At 41.8% G+C, this 23874-nt stretch overlaps 1 protein-coding gene across 1 annotated transcript; it reads left to right on the plus strand.

Annotated features, from left to right (window-relative positions):
* The first annotated feature begins 4905 nt into the window (after positions 1–4905).
* Positions 4906–11560, plus strand: BCL6B (BCL6B transcription repressor). Its single transcript, XM_074311707.1, has 9 exons — positions 4906–5023; positions 5634–5824; positions 6187–6408; positions 7369–7731; positions 8048–8139; positions 8341–8520; positions 8637–8767; positions 9024–9161; positions 9594–11560. Exons 2-9 carry the CDS (start codon positions 5646–5648, stop codon positions 9711–9713), a joined length of 1425 nt encoding a protein of 474 aa, XP_074167808.1. The 5' UTR covers positions 4906–5023; positions 5634–5645; the 3' UTR covers positions 9714–11560.
* The last annotated feature ends 12314 nt before the right edge of the window (positions 11561–23874 follow it).

Here is a 23874-nt window from a genome sequence, read left to right on the forward strand (position 1 = left end):
TTCTCTGGTGAGATACTCCTGTGTATTTGTGGGATCTATCCATTTTGTTTGTCATCCGTCCTCCAGGGCGTCCAAGGTGTCCCGCTCCGGGTCCAAGTTGTGGTGGTGGCAGTGATGCCTTCCTTACCCTCACTCTAACATCACAGTGTGGTTTGGACTTGGCCACAACACCGAACAAACCACAGTGTGCTGCTGGGGCGGAGGCAGGATGGGATTTGGGAGTAGTGTGCTGTGAGAAACAAAAGGGTAGTAGAGACACAAGTACATTGAAGGAAAAACTAAGAACATAAAGCCAATCGGTGGAGGGACGTACCTGGCTTGTTAGAAGGAATTTTGGGGATGCAGTGGCAATGGGAGGGAAGGAGGCAAGAATGCAGATTAGGTAGACAAAGAATTCTCAGAATCTGGCCAAAAAAAAAAAAGGATAGAAACCAGCCCAAGATTTTCTTAGGAGCTGGTTCTATATGTGCACAACTGATTAAGAACCTCACCTTACTTAGCCCCTGCCCTAAACAAGTGTACACACATCTATTCTCCAAAGGCAGACAAATACAAAAATACCCCAAATAAGGCTAACAAGTGGTGAAAACCAGTTCTAGATGTGGATGGGGCTGGCTCTGAATTGGAGGTGGAAGCCAGAATACTGCTTGGGACTCTGACCTGGCACAAAATGAGAGGAAGGAAGAGCAGGAATTGTAGAGGGGTGGGAAAATGAGTGGCAAAAGCCTAGAGAGAAGCCACTTTTGGGCATTTCTACCTACCTCTACCTTGCTCCATAACTCCAGTATGGGTCCTATTTGGGACCCATTGTGTCCTTTTCTACATACTCACCCTCATATCCCATCAATCAGGCCCAAGTCCCCAAGGGGAAGCCACGTTGAACATACAAACATTCCCCCCTTTCCTCACCCATGCTCCTCCCCAACCTCCAGGCCCTTCCTCCTGACACGTCTTCTGTCCTCCCACATCCTCCCATCTTGTCTGAGACACTAGAGGTAATGGGGGTGCAATTTAAAAAAAAAATCTACATTTGAGTCTGTAACAAACATAAATCTAAAGTCAAGAGCAAAAATCATTCTAAGAAAAATTAAAAGTACTTTCTAGATATATTAAAAAATATATATGCACACATACCATCAAAAACCCCTTTAAATTTCCAAAAAGAAAGAAAAGAAAAAATCCCAGAAACCAAAAAGAGCTAAGATGGTGTAAACAGTTTTTCAGGTTTAGGAGGAATCCGGACACCCCCTTCTAAACCTCTCCACCTTCAACACACCAGACTTCTAGTTATCACCTACATTACCCCTCAAATGTAAGAACCCCTAAAAAAATCTTAATTTTAATCTTTAGGAGAATTATTTAAAAATTAGAGATGGAAGCCAATGAGAGATGAAGAGGTGTAAAAATTCTTTGGTCTCCACTTTTAGCTTTGAGGTGATGTGTGCTATGAATTTCAAGGCTCAAGAAATAACTTCAACCTGTCACCCTATCTTCAAAGTCCATACCCCAACTCCCACCATCCCCCCCAACTTCCCTTATTTTGCCCCCAAACAGGGAATACCTCCCTGACCCCTCCCCACTTACCTCAGCTATTCCCCCCTGGTTCCTGGTCCCCCCCTCATTTCTGAAGGGAGCCGATTTGGAAGCACATTCCCCAAGTTAGGGGCCCAGGAAGAGGAGACACCCCAAGTCGTATCTTCGGCCTTCTCTTTTCTCCTGGCTGACTTAAGGAATGGGAAGTGTCTTAAGATGGGAGGAACCCCCCCCAAGAGGGCTTAGGAGTGGGGTTTCCTCACTCCAAGTTAGAATTGGGGACACCCTCCCCCCCTCCCAATCCATCCGTCTCCAACTTGGGTGGGAGAGGCAACAGAAATGCCCAAGTCAGATTACACCAACACTACATTCCTCACCCACCCTATAGGGGTCCAAAGCCCCCCAAAAAATCTCTAAAAAATTGAGGGTCAAGGGAGGACCACCCTTGACCAGCTCCCCAAATCTCAGACACTCAGGTCCCCCCGTTTCTCCAGGAAAATTCTTCCTTTTGCTTGCCTCCCGCCCGCCCTGCTCTGTCCTGATGCCAATTTTGGAAGTCACTCTCCCTCCTCCTCCCGGGTGCCCCAGCCCGCCCCTCTCCCCTTCCAAGGCTGAGATGCCCGACACCTGGGGATGTGGTCAAGAGTCCTTCCCAAGGATCTGGGGAACATGGGGCCCAGTTCATTCCCCCTACTCCCTAGGAAGCTGAGAAGCCCGCTTCTCTCTCCCCTCCCCTCCCCCCAACCCCGGCTGGGTCTCTGTGGTGGTTTAAAGAAGCTTTGAGGACTGGAATCTGCCATTGCAGTTATACAGCCAGGTTTTTTGTTGTTGTTGCTGCTGTTGTTGGGGTTTTTTGTTTTGTTTTGCTTTTGGTATAAGTTTGTTTTTTGTTTTTTTTTGGGGGGGGCAACGGGGGAAGGAGAAGCAGAAAGAATGCTTGGGTCCCTTAATCCCCCCCACCAGATCTTGTTCTCTTTGGGAACCTATCCGTCAATCTAACTCCTTCCAATTTCCTGCATGCTTCTGGCAATCCCAAAGGATTACCAACTTTATGGGATGGTGGTGGTGGGAGCTCTAGTTCGGGCATCGAATTTCAAATCCCCACTCTGGCTTCTAAATCTCACAGCTACAGAGGCTCTTTGTTACTAGGATCTAGCAACAATTTGAGTCCTTCAGACACATGTATTCCATAACTAACTGAAAAATCTCCAAGTCAGCACCCCCAAAATGTGACAAGCGCTCTCAGACCTATACTCTCAGTCCCTGCATCCTCCCCCCATAAAGTACTCCTGAAAGTAAACCCTAAAAACTGGTCGCTGAATTCCTCAAACCCTCTCAGTCTCCAACTGTAAATAGAAACCCAGTTAACTGCTTCACACCCAAACTGCATTCCTAATTGAATTCTCAGCAGATTTCCAATCTCGAACCCATCGACGTCCTAAAGTATTTGTTAACAGCTTCCACACTCACTGCCTCCAGTCTGGGCTTGTGTCCTCCCTGATAATCTTTCTCAAACCCAAGGGGCTCCTTAAAACCTGTTTCTGCTCCCAGTCATAGTTAACCTCCAAATGATGTCAGAACCCCTTTTTGTTTTCCTACAGAATTAGAGGACAATCACCCTTTCCCACCAAGAACAGAGCTCGGGAACTTGCAAAGAATCTTCTCTCCTTGACCCCCTGAACTACTCCATGATCCTTTACTATGTCTTTCCTACTTTCCAGTATGACCCCAAATTAAAATTAATGATGCTTGCTTAAGGTCCTTAAGGGATTGAATTGCAGATAATTAGCATGACTAAGGATTAAGAGAATTCTACACAACCTCCTCTGACCGTCTTGTCCACTGGGCTACCCTTGCCTCATGTCCCCTTAGCCAGAAGCTTTCCACATCTCTGAATTGTATTAAGCTCCACTAAGCCCTGGCGGGGCTTACGCCATGGGCGTACAGGGAAGGTAGGAAACAGTCACTTCTAGCTCCCAAGAAGCTCAGAGCCTTTGGGGGAGACTACATGCGGCTAGGTACAAACACAAGGACAGGATGGAAAATCAATAGACACACTCTCCCCCGCTCCCTTCTTTACACTCCCATTCCCACCTCCGTTGCTACGGGCTTAGCTTTCCCTACTCCGAATACCCAGGGGGATGGGAGGGTGAAGTTGTGGGAGTATGAGTTACAGCTGGGCAGTGAGGCTCCTTTCCCAGACCCTAACCCTCCTGAATGTCTGGGACAACGCAATGCTGCCATCTTGTGGCATGTCATGGGACAGGCTCCTCAGTGAACCAAAAGCCTGTTCCGTGGTCTGGGCGAGCTAGAAACCCGGTCCCCTGGGAGGAGCGAGGGACGGGGAAGTAGAGGGCCATCTGTCTAGTTCTAGATGCAAAGTGAAGAGAGGCCGCCGTTCAAATGTCGCCTCTATTAGAGGCTGTGCAACCGCGGGCAAATGTTAACCTCTCTGGAGTCTCAGCTGCCTCACTTGTATAAGATTTGTTGCTAGCTAAAGCTTATGTCTATAGGATTAGCTAATACTTAATTCAGCATTGTTAATATGGGATAAGATAACGTACAAATAGCGCAGCAATCACACACACACACACACACACACACACTAGTGCTTGAAGAGTGGAGTCTGGCAGGAGGGGAAGAGTCTGTAGCTTCGAGTGGCCGGGATGCCAGTGTGCCCCGATCCTCTCCAGACTTCCGTCCTGGCTTGGGGGGTTTCCCCACCCACTCTAGCGGAAGCAGCTGGACTGTCCGTCCTGTCCCCGTACAATGGGAGGAAATGGACTAGAAATCACATCCGCCCCTCCCTTCACTGCCTCTCCCTCTCAGGTCTCCCTCCCCGACTCTCTCTCGCGGTTCCCCTGCGAGGCCGGGCCATGAACATTTTCTGTAGCTACGTGGCAGCTACACAAAGTTTAGGGTTGAGGCCAGCCTTCTTGCTAGGGACTCTTAGACATCAGGGACAAAAACCTGCTCTCAATAACTTTTCTTTCCACCTCTCGAACTGGGATGCTCGACTCTAGCTGGAATTTTCTTTTCCCGCCAGGACTCTTTTAGTCGGCAATCCCTCTCTTCCCTCCCGCTGTTTGCCTCCGCAAGTTCCTAATTGACCCCCGAAGGCCTCCCCCAGTGGTCCTAGACCCTAAAACTTTTCTCTGGCTTTCCAAGAGGCCCTGCAATAGTCAGAGTTCTCTAACCCTAAATCCCGGTTCCCATGAACCTTCAACGCTATTCCGCTAGGACCGGCAGATCACACCTTTCACATGCTTCCGAGGTCCCACCCCCAGTCTCCCCCCTCTAGGCAGGCAGGAAGGATGCCGACCCAAATGCTTCCCCTCCTCCCTCCTCCCGCCCCCAACATCCCGCCGGGATAAAGGAGTCAGGGCTGGGAGAGATACTCCGCCCCATCCCAGCCAGAGCAGAAACCGCAGCCCCTGCCGGACGGGGGTGAAAGAAGGAGGGGACACGCACTCCGGGGATCCTGAGAAGTGTAGGGGCAAGTTGGGCTGGAAAGCGAGGGACCCAGGGAGTTAGGCATAATGTGCTGGAGGGAGTAAGACTGCAGGGTCGGAGGGGGGCGGGGAGGGCGGGCGAAGATCTCAGGAGTCTCTGATGTCTCTGGATAGATTTGGGGAAATAGTCGAGGAGAAGGGAAGAACAAGATGCCAGCTTTGGATCAAATCCCAGGTCTAGGATTTTGGAATGTCATTAACATCACTTCACTATCTCCTGTTAAATGAAGAATATCATTAAGAATTGGTTGAGTCTAGAGTTTTCCAAAAGCGGTTTTTTTGAATTCTCCCCTGCATGGGATAGGGAATTAGGATTCTGGTGACTGGTGCACCAGATCTTGGGAAGAGCCGCACTTTGGCGATGGGAGGTGGGGAAGAAGGACCCTTGACTTCCAGCACTTAAGCCATATTTAAGTCCGAAGGCTTGCAGAGGCTGCCCTTCAGGAAACATATCCTGAGAAAAGGTTGGGGAGGAGAGGGAGGCCGTTCCAGGGGAACAAGAAGGGCCCAGACTAGGAATCTGCCTATTCAAAATCCTGAAGAACAAACACCCTGGTTCTTTGACTCCCACGTCTCATTCATTTCCAGGCCACCCTCATCATGAACTCGGCCACCGCCGCGGTGGGGAGTCTAGGCTACGTCCGGGAATTTACTCGCCATGCCACAGATGTGCTCTGGAACCTGAACGAATTGCGCCTTCGAGGGGTCCTCACCGATGTCACGTTGCTAGTGGGAGGTCGGGCCCTCCGGGCTCACAAGGCTGTCCTGATCGCCTGCAGGTTCGAGAGGGCGGCTCTGTGGAGAGGTGGGGAGGAATGTGCTCTTCCATCAGGGGCGGGACCTGACTGAAAGCAGGGGTAGGGTGAACTAGACTGATGTGGGATTTGGAGAAAATTTCCCTGCATTGAAGAAATGAGGCCATTGGAAAAATTAGGTTTACTTGGGAGGAGCAAAATATTAACAGAGCCCACGGGTCCAAAGTGTGGATCTCAGAGTTTATGTAGCAGAGGATTATTGTTTTGGGTTTTTTTGGCTTTCTGGAACTGAACTGCCCGCCGCATCAAATACCTGCATTCTCGATTGTGAGATTGTTTTGGCCTAAGGAAGCAATAAAACTCACCTCCCTTTGTCTGGCCCGCAGTGGCTTCTTCTATTCGATTTTCCGTGGCCGGGCAGGAGTGGGAATGGACCTTCTATCCCTACCTGGGGGCCCTGAAGCTGGTGGCTTTGCCCCCCTTTTGGATTTTATGTACACTTCACGTCTATTCCTTTCACCTGCTAATGCCCCGGCCGTCCTGGCAGCAGCCACGTATCTACAGATGGACCACGTAGTAGAGGCCTGTCACCGATTCATCCAGGCAAGGTGAGGGGGAGGCAGTTTGGAGGGAAGAGGCTTGGAAGGAGAGATGACAGTTGAGTAAGATTGGGTTCCCACAATGGAGCTATCAGAGGAGTTGAGAAAAGGAGAACAATTTCAGGTTGGGGAATATTTAAGAAGATAGTAGGTTTGGAGGTAGTGAAAAAATTGGAGGTTCCAACTTGGAAATAAATCAACTTACCTCTCTGAGCCTCAATTTTCTTTTCTATTAAAAAAAATATCCACATTGACCTGATGGCAGGGGCCTAGTAGTTTTGCTTGCCATCGAAGAATCTTAGTTTCCTCTTACTTAAGTGGACTGACTTGGAGGATTGGATTAAGTTTGGTCAAAATTGGCTCTTTCACTTCCTAGTAGTGTAACTTTAAGTGATCATTCAACAAATATTTATTATACATCTGCTAAGTGACAGGTACCAAGCTATGTGTTGTTAATTTGAAAAACAAAAATGACAGTCTCTGCCCTCAAAGAGTATATTATTATCTTCCATGTGGGAGACAATACAGAAAATTTAGAGAAATTCGAAGGAATATAAAACCATGAAAGGAATTGATAGAAGCTTGAAGGAAACTAGAGATAACAAGAGATAAGGAAAAGAGGAAGTATATTACAAGCAGTGTACAGCCAGTACTCCAGGAATTCCCACAAAGACTAGAGAGGGAATATTGTGTGTGAAGAAAGCCAATTTGGCTGGAGAGTAGGGAGTGGAAAGGAGGCTAGAAAGCTAGGTTACAGCCAGATTGGAGAAGATTTTAAATGCCAGAAGAGATTGTATGTGATCCTAGAGAGCCACCAGAAGTCATTCAGCAGGGGAGTGCCAAAGTCAGACCTTGCTTTAGCAATATTGCTTAATTTAATCTCATTTGTAATTGAAAGAATTGAAGCAGAGAATTTTTAAGGCCAGCTCCATCTCCAAACCCTGTAACCTCAACTCTTCTATCCCACAGCTATGAGCCCATAGGTATCTCCCTGCAACCACTTGATGCAGAATCACAGGCACCTCTTATGTCAGCAGCCCCTCCAGAAAGTAGCCCTCACCGCTTTGAGGGGCACCCGGACCCCCCAACAGAGTCCCACAGCTGTTTCCATGGTCCTCCTATCCCAGGCAGCCCACCTAGTCTTGGCCCTTCAGCCTGCAACTGGAAGAAATACAAGTTCATCATTCTCAACTCCAGGATGGCCCAAGCAGGGACCCCAACGGGGAAGGCGGACGCTGCTGCCGAACCAACTGGTTCCGCAAAGCCTGCCAGTGGCGAAGAGGCCTCTAGCAGCAGCGGGGAGGAGGGTTCCTGTTCCGGGACTGGGAGCAGGTTCGAGAGCCTTGGGGACTCGGAAGGTTGGGGGAGGTATTATGTCAGGTGATACCTAAAGGGTGTGGACTCAGGGAGTTGGTACCCAGCGGCTTTTGGAGGGGCGTGGTCCTAGGAGATTGGGGAGGAGGTGTCCGTAGTGAAACAGTTCAATCACTAATCCAGATTCTAAATGGGAACTACGAGCATACCTCTAGTTTAGATCAACTCTAGATCTAACACAGCTTCTCGTTTGGGAGTGGGAGGGTAGTTTTTTTTTTTTTTTTTTTTTTTTTTTTCTCAGAAGAGCTTTTGCTCTCCCTTCCTCTATCCCTAGGCTCTCCCCGGCGCTTGATCCCCCCTTGCTGCTCATGCTTCCCAGCCAGAGAAACCTCGGATCGCCTTCTGAAGCGTCTTGTCCCCGACCAGGTGAGAACTCTCTCCCTTGCTCCGGGATCCCAATAATAAGCAATTCAAAGAGACAAGTTTCTTTCGAAACAACCACAGGACTAGAGTTAGGCGTTTTCTGCCGGCTGTCACAGAGAAGGAGCCAGGCTCAGGAATCACCACCTCATAGAAACTACAGTTCTAGAGAGTATCCTAAAAACTTACTATTGCCATTCCTCCCAGAGAGTAATTTCTTCAACTACCAACACTGTGAGGGAAGGACTGGCTGCCCGGCAGAGGTGGAGTCGCGAGCACTGACCCCCCTCAGCCTGGGGAACGAAGACAAGCCCTACAAGTGTCAGCTCTGCCGGTGTGCTTTCCGCTACAAAGGCAACCTCGCCAGTCATCGGACGGTGCACACAGGTACACTGGGAGAGAAGAGGGAAGAGAGACCGAGGGGGTGGGAAGGGGCGCCCCGGACCATCCCGCTGTAGTAGCAAAGGTCAGAGCTCGAGTTCCTTCTTTCCTCCTCTTCTTAGGGGAGAAGCCTTATCACTGCGCTGTTTGCGGGGCGCGTTTTAACCGACCTGCCAATCTCAAAACGCACAGCCGCATCCACTCTGGAGAGAAGCCCTACAAATGCGAAACTTGTGGCTCTCGCTTCGTGCAGGTACCGGGGTTGTGGAGAGGAAGCTTGGGAGAGTTCTAAGTAAGAATTCTAAAATGACCCAGGATTTGAGTCCTGGGGTGGACAGGTTATATACTTAGCCGGCTCGCTTTAAGAAGACGCACTCAAAGGTCCCATGTCGACTAAAGCTTGGTTCAATAGGTGGAGGGAACCAATGGCTAAGAGAAGGGGAGAGGATGAAAGGTGGTGCGTTGAAAATATGGCAGAGTCCCAATGCTATCCATCCTTGCGCGCGCAGGTGGCACACCTTCGTGCACACGTGCTGATTCACACTGGGGAGAAGCCCTATCCCTGTCCTACCTGTGGAACTCGCTTTCGTCACCTGCAGACACTGAAGAGCCACGTGCGCATCCATACTGGGGAGAAACCGTATCACGTGGGTATTAGGGATTGGGTAGAGCCAACCCCTCTAAGAGACAATCTGCCCATTAGTGTTTTGAGAGCTCGACTCGCTGAGTCTTTAGGGAGTGATGGGTGAGTGGAGAGCAGAGGAGGGAACAAGTAGGTTGGAGACTTCTGGAAGCGAGCTGTGGGAGCACATAACAAATGTTGGGCAGAGACTGAGGATCAAGATTGGGGAACTAGAACAGGCACTTTTTTGGTCCCACTTGAGAGGGGAGTAGGGAGGGTGAATAAAAAGTAACTTGTCATTCAGGAGCTAGTTAGGGAGTAGAACTGATGATGGGGATCAGCACTCCGAGGAAAATTCATTTATTGTAGAGTTTAAAAGTGAAAATGGTAGGTTTGGTTAGTATTTGCTTGTTCTGTGGCACGTTGCCAATTGTGACTCTCCGTTTTCATCCATCAGTGTGAGCCCTGCAACCTGCATTTCCGCCACAAGAGTCAACTTCGCCTCCATCTTCGACAGAAACATGGTGCCGCCACCAACACCAAAGTCCATTACCATGTTTTGAGGGCCCCTTGTTGAGGGCCAGGCTTGTGGCTCAGCTTACCCTTACCCTCACCCTTTCCTGGTTCTAATGTTGATCTCAATCCAGTTTTTCACTTCGGGGAGAGCAGGGGTAGCAGATCTACTAGGTCTGTTTCCATTTTGCTGGCCAAAATCTCTTCCCTTTGGGATTTTTTGCCTAGAAGAATTAGGTTGCCTGGCAGGGAATAGCACTCAGCTAATTTCAGTTCTTCTATAAATATAATTTATTGGAGTTACTGGGTGAAGTTGATGATTTTTTCTCACAAGGAACCATATTCCCCATTTCCTCATTCCTCCCCCACACCCATTAGGGAATTATGTGGCTAGAAGTGATCCACAGTAAAGTGAGATTATAGCTCTGCTGGCAGAGCCAAGCCTGGGGACCCATTTGTACCTAAGCTTGAATATTTCATATAATTATTATTATAGTCATTTTACATAAAGAAACTTTTTTTTTTTTTTTTTTAATTTTACAAGAGGTAAGAACCTTTATTCTACAGCATTTTAGGAATCCTCTGGGGGCAATGAAGCCAAGCCATGCCATTCTGGAAAGTGATGGATCTTAAATCAATGTTTTTCTCTGTGGCTGTAGAACAGAACGACCCCTTCAGTGATCGAGATGTAGAGAAAATAAATCTTTCATCGTAGCTCTGTAAGAAGTTTTGGGGTTCTTCATTACTCCAAAGTGGGGGCTGGTAACCTCCAGAAATTTCATTAGTTCATGCCTAATCACCTAGAAGAGGGGGAGTGGATCCTTCGTGGTGAATATAATATTATATGTTTTCTCTTATCACTGTAGAGTTGGGTCTGGGACCTAACCTGACATTTTTCAAATTAGCAAATTTGCGCAAAAATTGGGAACTTACATATTGGCTCTAGAAAGGAATCTAGAATTCCTTGCTACCTTAGAATTCAGCCTGCTTATCTGTTAGGCTGCTGGAACTCTCTATATTGTTTCTATATTGTCTTTTGGATTGACAAGGACTGAGGTCCTTGAGGCAGAGGTGATACCTTTTGTTTGGGTCTATGATCTCTTTCCTTAGTGTTTTCTCTTGCAGAGAAGAAAATGATCATTTATTTTTCCTTGATGCTGGACATTGCCTCATTAGTCTTTTACTGTAACTAGAAAACTTTAGTTCAAGAAATCTTGGGTGCTATGTAATGCTGTCTTCTTGTTGTTGTTGTTGTTTTTAAGCTTAGAAACTGTTCTGGGATATCATTTTTGTTTGTTTTGAACCTCAAAAGATATCATAACCTAAGGCTATAAAGAGGCGTGGGAAGAGGAAAGAGATATTTCAAGTTTCATGGAATAGAACATGGACTGGACATTTAAGGGACTGTTGTAATTGCTGAGTTGAGGTTAAGGGCTTTCAAAAGGATGGTCTGTCAAGAACAACCTCTGACTATTGGACAGAAAAGTAGACTTCTGTGTATCTGGGCCCAGGATTAAAGAAGACATTTCCAAATGACGTTGGTTTCACAAGCTGGGATCAAGTGAACCTTGTATTCTGATCTAGTTGAACAAAGGGTTGGAAATAAAATCAATTCCTTTCAAGATGGAGAAGTCTTATTACAGTTATACATCTTTACATCAAAGCTGTGCAAATGGATAGACTCGTATTTCCCTACAAATTATTTTTGGTAGTGTGAGAGACTCATCGTAGTTAGGCAACTGAATTTGGTGGCCCTTGCTGAGGTGAAAATAGAAAGAGGAGAAAAATGAGAGACCAGGGGTGATATTTAGAGGGAGAATGAAGGGAAAATGAATGAGAGATGGATCAATGAGTGGATGGATCTAAAACGGCATACTGTATGAGACTTGGAATAAAGAAACATTAATATCATTTGTTGCTGGTTTCTTGGTCATATCTGGAATGGGGAGCTGTGATTAGGTGAATTTTAACTTATACTCTCCAGACTAACAACACTAGCCCCTTCCAACTACACTCTCCACAACTTCAGACTCATTGCTTGTGATATCATAAAGCTCCAGAGCCACCTGCATCCTGTCCCATATGAGGTGACTTCCTATATGAGTTGTGGGACTGAGGAGGAAATCTGAAAGCTCTGTCAAGGGGCAGCAGTACTTCTTTCCTGAAATATGATTAAACATCCTGATCTTTCTCATCCCCTGAATTCTTTTTCTACTCTCACTACGCAGTTATCCCTTCACAACATGTCATTTCAGGACACATATCTATGTGTGTTAGAGAAAGAAAAAGGACTATTTTGTATAATCAGCAGTTTTGATTTATTAAGAGCCTGCTGTGTCAATTCAGGCCTAATATAAGGTCAGTGTAATAACACCCAAGGGAATCAATGCATTCTTAAGAGAGACAGTGTACTGGAATAAAGAAATAGAAATCCTATTGGACTCCATCTGGTCAGCAACATCTGGGATATTATGTTCAGTTCTGGGCACTACATTAGGAAGGAGGTTGGTCATGTGGAGAAAATCCAGAGGAGGGCAACCAGGATAGTCAAGGTTTTTAAGTTCACACTATGTAAGAATGATCAACTTGGAGAAGATAGTTCTTCCAATACTCAGATTCAGCTAACTTATTTGCCATCACTTATGATATTATTATTATATATTAATGCCTATTCTTTAATGTTATTTCCACTAATGAAATGATACCAGTTTCTGATGTTGAAACATTTGATAGCACCAAAGACTTTGGTGGCAAAAAGCTTTTTTTTTTTTTTTTTTCTTTTTTTTTTTCCCTGGGGCTTCAGTAGCTATGGCCGTAGCACCTTTCAGAAAGCATCTCCTGATGCTCTATCTGAGGGCACTGAGCTGAAAGCATTGCTATTCCCAGGGCTTTGGGGACCAGAGTCTTTTCATTCATTAACTTGGAGCTATGAAACCTTGATACAGGTGTGAAGAAAATTATTATGATTTTCATAATTATTGATATGATGTGTATATAATGAATATACATCTAGATTTTTCAGAGCTACCATTTTCTCAGCAGACTCTTACTTGGGATTCAGTCTTACATTTCACCTTGAAATGATCAATCAATTCTTGACAACTTTCTCCTGTGTATGTTAAGTGAAGTAAACCAAAGATTGTAGAATCTGTTCCTGTCACAGAATTCTGGTCCTGTCCCCCACCAAGTAAAGCAATCTTGGGAGATTTGAAACAATCACTTAAGAATTGTTCCCATAGAATTGGAAAATACCCATATTGTCCTGTACTTATGGGCTTATCATGGGAAAACTACTCAGGCTGTGAAAATGATTGTCTTATAATCTACCTTCTACATCCCTTCCCAGTTATGATTTGTGTATAAAAATCTCAATCTCTCCTGCAACAGCAGGAGGTTTCCTGCTCAGAAGAGCTTCCAGTTTGCAAACTGTATTTCTCACTCTGAAAGTAATTAATTAAAATGCTAGTTGAGCTCTAAAAACCTGTTTCTAGGCCTGCTTTGTTTGTTCTAGCTATTCACACAATTTAGAGACCAATAAAGTAAATTCTGTTAACACAGGGGAACAAAAATACAAAAAATAATTACAAGTACATAAAAGAAATCATAAGAACTATTCAATTTCTTAGGGAGAAAAGGCCTTTACTCCTTTGGAAGATCAGGCAAGGCTTCGTGAAAGAAGTAACCTTTGGTTTGAACTTGAAAGAATTAATTCAAAAATTGGAGGAAGTGGGTGGGGGAATTCCAAAGCATAGGGATTTGAATGAACAAATATTAGCAGGAAATCTCAAAATGTGTGGACCAGATGGCAAATAAGGAAGTTTGGCTGGAGTGATTATTTACAGTTTATTCTGTATCTTGTTTTGTACATAATTTGCATCTAGTCTTCCTTATTAGACTGTGAGCTACTTTTTCTTTTCTATGACTCCTCAGCACTCAACCCAGTGCCTGACACATAGTAAGTGCTTAATAAATGTTTATTGATTGACATTAAATGGTGGCAATTAATATGAAATGAAGCCCTTGTTGACCATCCTCCCCTGTTTCTCTAATTCTATCTCTTTTTGTTTTCATTCGTTTCATTTTATTTAGACTTTATTCATCAATGAAATCCCACTACAGGCAAAATACAGAGGTACTTAATATTGAGGTCTAGATTCAGAACATGAATTACAGGTAAAGTTTCCCAACAGTGAACATGGAGTTCAACCTCAGGACCCATTAATGGCATGATATATACCCACTTACACCTTCCTTACTACGGAAGAAAATAAATCCACATTAAATATTCCTTGAGGTAGTATTTAGCAGAAAATTGAGATAGTCATAATTTACTAATATTCCTATTCCCTCAGGAACATCTAAATGAAGGAAATAGCCTAGCAGAGGTATATTTCACAACTACAAGTATTTACTTAGTGGAGGCTTGTTAGGGTCTTTTTACAAATGGGTCAAGCCCAGTGGCTTGATTTGCATTTATTGAAATTATTCTTAAGGGCTTCTATCACAGACTTCATTTCCCCATATACTTCTTCCAGGTGGATTGCGTCCTCCACCAAGGATGCATTAATGATGACTCTGGGCTGGAGATGTCCTTTGCCTTTGGCTTTGGTGTTCTTGGTAGCAAAAATGTCAGATAGACACAGTTGGATGGGTCCCACATTGCTAGTAGTCATTCCATGTTATATATGTAATCCTCAGCCTAACTTTTGAAACAAGCGTTGTCAAAAACTGAGAGTTGCAAAATCCAGACTGCACCCAATGAAACCACAGGCCGCAGTTTCTGCTGTTGGGGAAACAGACTTTGGGCTGGTCTCACATTGTTTTTCTAATTCTCAAAAAGTATTGCACACCCCCTTCCCCTTTTCCTATCAGAACTAATATGAAGTTCTGAATCATTATACTTTTCTTTCCCCACCTCACTTTGACCACCCTTCAGTTTGGATAACCCTATGCTGAAGACTGGTGGAGAGATTCCAAGATGCTATCTTTGCCCTTGAGGAACCCAGAAACCAAATAGAGGAACTGATACTAGTTTTGAGGGATAGAAGAAGAATTGAAGCAGAGCTAAGGCCTGAGAAAAGATAGGTTATTTAGAACTCAATTGGTAAGGGTATTGAGGAAAGAGGATCTGTTAGTACAATATCTGGGTTCATTGCTTATCTTTCTCTCCAACCTGTGAGGAATTAGAGACACAAAGACAGAGAATTAATGAAAAGGTCGTTGCCCTGTAGCAGAGGGAAAGGTTCTCCTTCCTGAGGAGAAAAGAAAGAGGATGGTGAATGTGGTTCTCACCACTACTCTTCTCAGTCATTTTTTCCTCTTTTCTGATGTCCTGTTTTTGAGAATAGAAGTGATAGGGCCAGGCATCTTGGTCCAAAGATAGAATCCATCACCCAAGTCCACAGATCTACCTTTCTTCCCTTCAGAAAATGAATTTTAGGAATCAAAACTGTCTTAGTCCTGATTCTTAGGGTGGAACCCGTTACCCCTACTTCCCATCAGGAAACATTCACGATGCCCTCCCTTCTCCCTCCACAGCCATACTCGCGCTCTCTCTCTCTCTCTCACATCCACACATCCACACAAAAAGTTATTCTGGACAGGTTAGTGAATAGGAACAAGTTTATCTAAATCTGTTCCCCCTTATACTTTCCAATATCTACTAATGAAAATTAGTAGCCTAGCCTCTCAATCACCCTAACTAGAAACCTCAGGGTTAAGACTTAATCCTCATTCCCTATATCCAGTCAGCTGCCAACTCTGTCCATTCTACCCTCACCACCTCTATGAATTTATCTCCACTCCATTTACAGTCACCACCCAAATTCTTGTCCTTCCCAATTCTCTTGTGGATTATTGTAATAGTTTCTTAATTGGTCTTGTTTCTATTTTATCCTTACATTAGTCTATAATACAGCTAAAAAACCCAAAACAAAACAAAACTCTTCTAAGGCATAAGTTTGTCCATATTATTACCCTGCTCAAACACCTTCCAGAATTTGCCTCTAGAATAAATTACAAATAGAATAAAATACAAACTCCTCAGTCCTGCCTTGACACTCTGCTCTTTGGTTTCAGCCTCTCTTTGTGACTTAATTTTACAATAGTTTCTCCCATCCCCTACCTTTATTCTCTACTGCTTTATGGAACTTTATTATTATTATTTTTAACATAGCTGAAACAACATTTATGATGCTTCATTCTAATTTTTAAAAAAAGGACAGGAATCAACATCATGATCTCAGACAAAGCAAATAGTAAAAATGTGTCAAGAGACAAACAGAGAAACTATGCCATATTTTATTCAATTTATTAAAGAATAAAGAAATTACTCACCCACTGACTGTATTTATCATGAGTTCAGGACTATATTAAACAGTATATTAGAATATAAGTGAAGTACTAGCTAACAAAATTTGAATTAAAATTGTGAAAAATTTAATACTTTATTTTGGAAAAAAAGAAAATATTTGACTTTTAATTTACATTTTCAAGAATAGGTTATTTGGGGGCAGTTAGATAGGGCAATGGATAGGGCACTGGCCCTGAAGACTAGAGGTCATGAGTTCAAATCTAGCCTTAGACACTTAATGCTTATTAGCTGTATGACCCTTGGCAAGCCATGCATCATTCTACATTTGGGTACAGGAAGTCGCTAGAGATATGAATGCAAAATGAAAGACACAGTCATTGTGTTTGACTCAACTCCTTTCTGCGAACATGTGTGTATTTGGGAGTTTGCTGGGGAAAACATTTTATACCTACTGTTTTTACTTTTCCTTTGATGAAAGCTAACTATATCCATTAGCAGAATGTTAATAGACACACACCACTGGGGACTTGTGAGCTATATTGTAGTAGGAGTAGTACTTATAGTGTACCCCTCTGGAACCTCACAGTCATAACCACCTTCTAGGTCAATGGTGTCAAACTCAATTAGAAACAGATCACTGAATGCTACATATTAACTTAGAAAATCATAAATTAATATTATCTGTGCTTTGCTGTATTTTTAGTTTATTAAAACATTTCCCAGTTAAATTTTAATCTGGATTTACTGTGTGAGTTTGACACTTCTATTCTAGGGTGAGTGAGCAACAGTTGGGGGAGTATTCTAGGGGGAGTACTACACATAAATGAATTGGGGTATTACCGTACCATCAGAAATGATGAATATGATAAAAAGAAGCATGGAAGACTTATTTGAAATGATACAAAGTGAAGTAAGCAGAATGAGAAAAGGATATATAGGATGTCTGCAAAATATTAACAAAGAATAACAACAAAAAGAAAGACACATAATAAATATAATTGCCAAACTTGGCCTGGGAGAAGAGTTAAGTGTACCTCCTATGAATTGTTTTAGTTTTGCTGAAAATCTTTTTCTTTTTGTCACATTTTTTAGTTCTTTGTAATAAGGGATGGCTCGTTAGGTGGGGGGAAAGAAGAGGGAAAAACTCAGTAATGAAGTGATGTTCCAAGAGTTCCCACTAGTAGGCATTTAACTCAATCACTCACACACTGATTTTTAGAGAAGAAAATGACAAACCATTCCAATATCTTTGCCAAAAAAACTTCAAATGTAGTCATGAAGAATTGGACCTGACTGAAAATGACTAAACAACAATATTCTCTTTTCTTGAGTCCTTTTCTCACTTGACCTGTCACAATTCACACCTTGATAAAACCCAAGACTGGATTATTCTCACCATCTAAGCTTAAAGCTGGAATAGAGATCTTCTAGAGCAGTAACTTGTTATCCTTTTAAATGTACAGCTGTCTTCCCCCCATGAGAATGGGCAATCCTTCATGTTTCCATTCCTCTGCATCAACCCTTAGCTAAGTCTCTTATCCAATCCCAATGAGAAATGCAAGACATTCTGGGCCAGTCCTGATACAGGCCAGTCCAGGTTTAAGCTTAGAATGAAATAAGATATTTGTAGAACAAAGCAGTGAAGAAAACTCAGTTTGCCTAATCATAATAAAAAAAGGATATTTAGCAAAGATACAGTTGAGGGAATTGAATGGGCCATTGGATAGAACACTGGGACTGGAGTCAAGAAGATCTGTTCTCAATCTGATCTCAAACAGTCACTAGTTGTGTAGTGCTTAGGTGAGTCACTTAAACTGTTTTCTTTAATCCCTTGGAGAAGAAAATGGCAAACTGCTTCAGAATCTTTGCTGAGAAAACCCCATATGAGATCACAAAGAATTGAATTTAGCCGCAATAAATGCAGTTAGGTGCAGCTTTTGTCCCTCTGCAATTTGCCATAGTGGCTTTAGGGCTATATTACTGGACAGTTCTAACTTTGGGTATCAATAAACCTGTTAGGCAATATTGGAGATAAAAAAATAATAAAAACCTAACCCCAAAAGACAACCAGCAATATGATGACTCCCTATGAGAATGTCTAAATATAAAGATAAGCATCACTTTCCCTCAGTAGGTTTAGTCTCTAAGGGTTAGAATGGTTTTCTCAAGAACCTTGACAGATATTTTTCTCATCATGGTTATTGGTTGTTAGACACTAACCAAGTCATATTTAATTAGCTCATAGAAATGGATATTTGCTATGGCAATAAAGGTCACACAAAACATGCTCTCAAAAGTCTGAAGCATAGTGAGTACATATGACAAAGGGTTTATTTACAGCTCCTGGAAGTCTCTTTTGCTGGATCCCTCTGAGTATGATACAGATATACCTTATTTTATTGTACTTCATTTATTGCACTTTGGAGATATTGTGTTTTAGGATATTTAAGGGTTTTTAAAATTACAAATTAGAGTTTTGTGGTAACTGTACCATTTTTCCAATAGAACGTGATCACATGTTTTCATGTAGCATCTTGGCAATTCACACAATATTTCAAATATTTTCATTATTATTATATCTATATTTATATAATATAATAAAAATTATATATAAATATACTATATTTGTTCTGAGGCACCACAAACTGTGCCCATATATAAAATGGTGAACTTAATTGATAAATGTTGTGTGTGTTCTAACTGCTCCACTGACTGTTCCTCTGTCTTTCTGCCTCTCCTCAGGTCTCCCTATCTCCTGAGACTCACAAAAGTGAAACCAGGCCAATTAATAACTCTATATGGCCTCTACATTTTCAAGTAAAAGGAAGAGTTCATCAGTATGGCAAAATTCATTGTTGTCTTGTTTTATGGAAAAGCTACCCCAATCACACAGTGATTATTAAGGTAACATCGATGCAAAGCCCTCCATTACCAAAAAAATAAAGGCTCAGGTAATTATTAGCATTTATTTTTTATCCATAGGACACTTTAATTAAGGTGTCAACATTGTATTTTTAGACATAATACTATTGTACCCTTAGCAAAATACAATATGGTATAAAGTAACTTCAATATGCATTGGTAACAAAAAAAAATTCATGTGATTTGTATTATTTTGATATTTGCTTTATTGTTTTAGTCTGGAACCAAATCCACAATTTATCCAAGGCATGCCTATATAGATAGATTTCCTTTTGAACTCTTTATAGAGTCTTGAATCTTCTTTCAATCTATCCTTGGCTCCTGATATAGGCACTTCCATCAGTTATTCTGAGGATAGTCCAAAATCTTCTTATCCTCCAAAGTTCATGAGGTCCTCCTCTAGGCAACAGGTGGAAAAATAGAGACAGAAAGAAATACAGTCTTGCTCAGGTGATTCCTTCTCATGTATTTAGTTGGAACATTCATTTTCATGGTTCATAATTTGCTAAATTTGGGTGACTTAAGTCTTTTAGCCAATCTAAACAGACTTCCTATCAGCAAATGTCAAGCCATGTTCACATCTAGTGAACAATTAATATATCTTCTCCCCAATAAATGTATCAGAGCTTAGCATCTTGACACTTTGAGTGGAAGAAATCAATTTCATTTATTTACTATTAATCTCAGTCATCATAGAAACTCATTTTTATGAAGCCATGTGTGCTCAATTCCATCTTTTAGCCACCTACACAAGGGACAAAGCATTGTTCTCATCTAGAATCTCTTATTTAATTGGCTTTGCAAAAGTAAGTCTTCATGAGGTCCCCTAGCCAAAAGAACTTAGTAGCCCAGAGGAGTTTCAACTAGGCCTCATTGGACCATGCTTTCCAGTGCTATATGAGGTTATTTAAATTTCTCTTGCATTATCCCAAGATCCTACTTTCAAATGAGGGGTACTAATAGGGTAAACCTGAGGCTCTCTTACTAGCAAGTTAACTTCTTAGTTCTCAGTCTTATTTACCTTATACCTCTGATTTCAATGAGGATTCAACATATTTTCCAGCAAGATTTCTGATCCCAATGGTGATTTAACATATTTTCCAGCAAGATCTTTAAGTCAGAAATCATACATCAGTATGATATATATATATAATATGGCCTTTCTGTGCCTCCCCCATTAGCACATTTTAATTGTGTTACATTTAATTGTATTGTCATGTTTATTGAAGTTGTTTCTTCCTTCAGGTCCTTCACATCCATCTGTCCTCAGTGTGTTTTTCTGTTCCCAACTGAATTAATTCTCTCCTGGTCTTCTTCTCTTTCCATTCCCAATGTAGAGTGCTAGTTTTCTACTACTACTCTAGCACCTAGAGATGTTGCTTCCAGACATTTAAATATGCATAATAAGGTCAACTGATTATTTCCATTTCAACATATTTAGTCAAATAAGGAAACAAAACAAAATGTAGCCCAAACTTGGGCTCAGGCTTTTCCCAATGTAACCCCTGTCCCAGAGCCCATATGGGATTCTCTCCATCTTGTTGTAGATGAATGTCCTACCCTGTGTGAGAGGTAGTTGGACTTAAGTGAAAGGTAAAAAAACTTTAGTTCTCAAGGAGTCCCCTTTTGACACTCCTGGCTTTAAGCTTCAAGAGAGAAGTTGGAAGAGGACAACTCTGCTTTAGGTTGCTGAAGGACAAGACCCTAGAAAGACATGAGAAGACCCAGAAGACTCTATCATGTGTCTGTCCTCAGCTTGGATACGCTAGAGATTTGATGAAGTTTCCCCTTGGGGTGAGATCCAGGACACTTTGTTTGGTGGGGAAATGAGTTATCTCAATCCCAATGTAAGAATTTCTTCAGTTGATATTTTCTAGTATTTGTTCTTCTACATATATCTTCTCTGTTTTCTCTTTTGCTGTGATTTGGATAAATGTGTTTCTTGGCTCTGAACATTATGTGGGTTCACTGGGCAGGAACTGTATTGGGCAGGAAAGTGTTTATTATAGATTTTGGGGTCCTCCCTCTCCCAAAAACAAAGTGATCGGAAGTTAGATTGACATCAACCATATCCCTATATTTGCAATATTTAAGGGAGTAGAGAGATATATTTTAAGGAGAGCACAGTAGTCTCTGGCCTCCAATTTCCTTCTTTCCTTCCTGGAAAGAATAAAAATCTGTCTTAAGAATAAGGAAAGAAGACACTAGACATATCTAGTCTGCCTCTTTTTTAGCTACACTTGGATAGCCCTTACTGGTGGGCCTTTAGTGGACTTTCACTAGGCAAGAGGCGCATGTTCCCACTGAATGCTAGCCAGATGAGAGAATGAGATTATGCTACTCATGCCCCCACTTAATCTTCATGAGGTAGCGCAAAGCTATTCTTATTCTTTGAAGCCAAAAAGAGAAAGATATGGGGGTGAGGGGTGGGGACTCCATTGAGTCAGCAGTCAATGATGGAATTTAGTCATCTCCCTTAGCAAGTCCCTGAGTCTTCAGTTCTGATGAAGCTCAGCAACCAATTAAAGGACTCTTTTTCATCATATGTGGCAACATTCTGCACATGGCTGGAAGAATTTCTCTCCCAAGCTTCCATTCAGTATACTGGAAACAGGCAGAGAATATCTTACCTTCCCTTGTCTAGCCTCAGTTACATAAGAGATAGATTGCTTTGGGCACTTTTTCAAGCCCAAATAGAAATGGGCCACTAAATAAGATCCCTGCAGGCTGTATATTGCCTTAGAAGATCATATAATAATTTGTTTATTATTTTTTTAAGTAATAGTTTTTTATTTTTCAAAATACATGCAAAACTTTTAGAAGAACAAAGGATACTTTACCTCTTAGATCTGTGGAGAACTTGTGGCCAAAGAAGAACTGAAGCTCATTATTGAACACAAAATAGATAATTTTGATTATATTAAGGAGTGGGGAAAGGGAGGGAAATTTGGAACACAAGGTTTTGCAAGAGTTAATATTGAAAAATTATCCATGCATATCTTTTGAAAATTAAAAAGCTTTAATAAAAAACAAAACAAAACAAAATACAAGTAAAGATAGTTTTCAACTTTTATCCTTTTTTAAAAAAATAACTTTTTACTGACAAAACATATGCATGGGTAATTTTTCAACATTGACCCTTGCAAAAACTTCTGTTCCAACTTTTCCCCTCCTTTCCTCCACCCTCTCTCCTAGATGGCAGGTAGTTCCATACATGTTAAATATGTTAAAGTATATGTTAAATACAATATATGTATACATATTTATGCAGTTGTCTTGCTACACAAGAAAAATCGGATTTAGAAAGAAGGTAAAAATAACCTGGGAAGAAAAACAAAAATGCAAGCAAACAGTAACAGAAAGAGTATAAATGCTATGTTGTGATCCATACTCATTTTCCAGTGTTCTTTCACTGGGTGTAGCCAATATTTACCCTTACAAAACCATGTGTTTCATATTTTTCTCTCTCCCTTCCTACCTCCTATAGACAGCAAACACTCCAATATAGGTTAACATGTACAATTCTTCTAAATATTTCCACACTTATCATGCTGGAACAAAAGTCAGATCAAAAAAGGGAAAAAATGAAAAACAACATTTCTTTTCTTTTTTTTTTTTTAATTTTATAATTATAATTTTTTTTGACAGTATATATGCATGAGTAATTTTTTTAAATAACATTATCCCTTATATTCATTTTTCCAGATTTTCCCCTCCCTCCCTCTACTCCCTCCCCCCGATGACAGGAAATCTCATACATTTTACATGTGTTACAGTATAACCTAGATACAATATATGTGTGTAAATCCAATTTTCTTGTTGCACATGAAGTATTGGATTCCGAAGGTATAAGTAACCTGGGTAGATAGACAGTAGTGCTAACAATTTACATTCACTTCCCAGTGTTCCTTCTCTGGGTGTAGTTGTTTCTGTCCATCATTGATCAGCTGGAAGTGAGTTGGATCTTTTTTATGTTGAAGATATCCACTTCCATCAGGATACATCTTCATACAGTACTGTTGAAGTGTCTAGTGATCTTCTGGTTCTGCTCATTTCACTCAGCATCAGTTCATGTAAGTCCCTCCAAGCCTCTCTGTATTCCTCCTGCTGGTCATTTCTTACAGAACAATAACCTTCCTATACCATAATTTACCCAACCATTCTCCAATTGATGGGCATCCATTCATTTTCCAGCTTCTAGCCACTATGAAAAGAGCTGCCACAAACATTTTGGCACATATAGGTCCCTTTCCCCTCTTTAGTATCTTTTTGGGATATAAGCCCAGTAGTAGCACTGCTGGATCAAAGGGTATGCACAGTTTGATAACTTTTTGGGCATAGTTCTAGATTGCTCTCCAGAATGGCCAGATTCTTTCACAACTCCACCAACAATGTTATCAGTGTCCCAGTTTTTTCACATCCCCTCCAACATTCATCATTATTTGTTCCTGTCATCTTAGCCAATCTGACAGGTGTGTAGTGGTATCTCAGAGTTGTCTTAATTTGCATTTCTCTGATCAGTAGTGATTTGGAACACTCTTTCATATGAGTGGATATAGGAGAAACAACATTTCTATCCAAAGTTTTTTGGGATTGTCTTGGATTACTGAACTGTTGAGAACCAAATCTTTCATAGTTGATCATCACACAAGCTTGTTGTTACTGTGTACAGTGTATTCCTGGTGCTTTTTCTTTCACTCAGCATTAATTCATGTAAATCTTTCCAAAGTCTTTCTTTCATCTTTTTTTTTAAAGCTTTTTATTTTCAAAATATATGCATAGTTTTCAACATTCATCCTTATAAAATCTTGTGTTCCAATTTTTTTCTCCCTCCATTCCTTAAAGAGCAATTAATCTAACATATATTAAGCATGTGTAAATCTTCTATACATATTTCCATAATTATGCTGCACAAGAAAATCAGATTAAAAAGGAAAAAAAATGAGAAAGACAACAAAAACAAAAACATAAAGGGTGAAAATACTATGTT

This window comes from Sminthopsis crassicaudata, chromosome 4 (assembly GCF_048593235.1).
Source record: "Sminthopsis crassicaudata isolate SCR6 chromosome 4, ASM4859323v1, whole genome shotgun sequence".
NCBI classification, from domain to species: domain Eukaryota; kingdom Metazoa; phylum Chordata; class Mammalia; order Dasyuromorphia; family Dasyuridae; genus Sminthopsis; species Sminthopsis crassicaudata.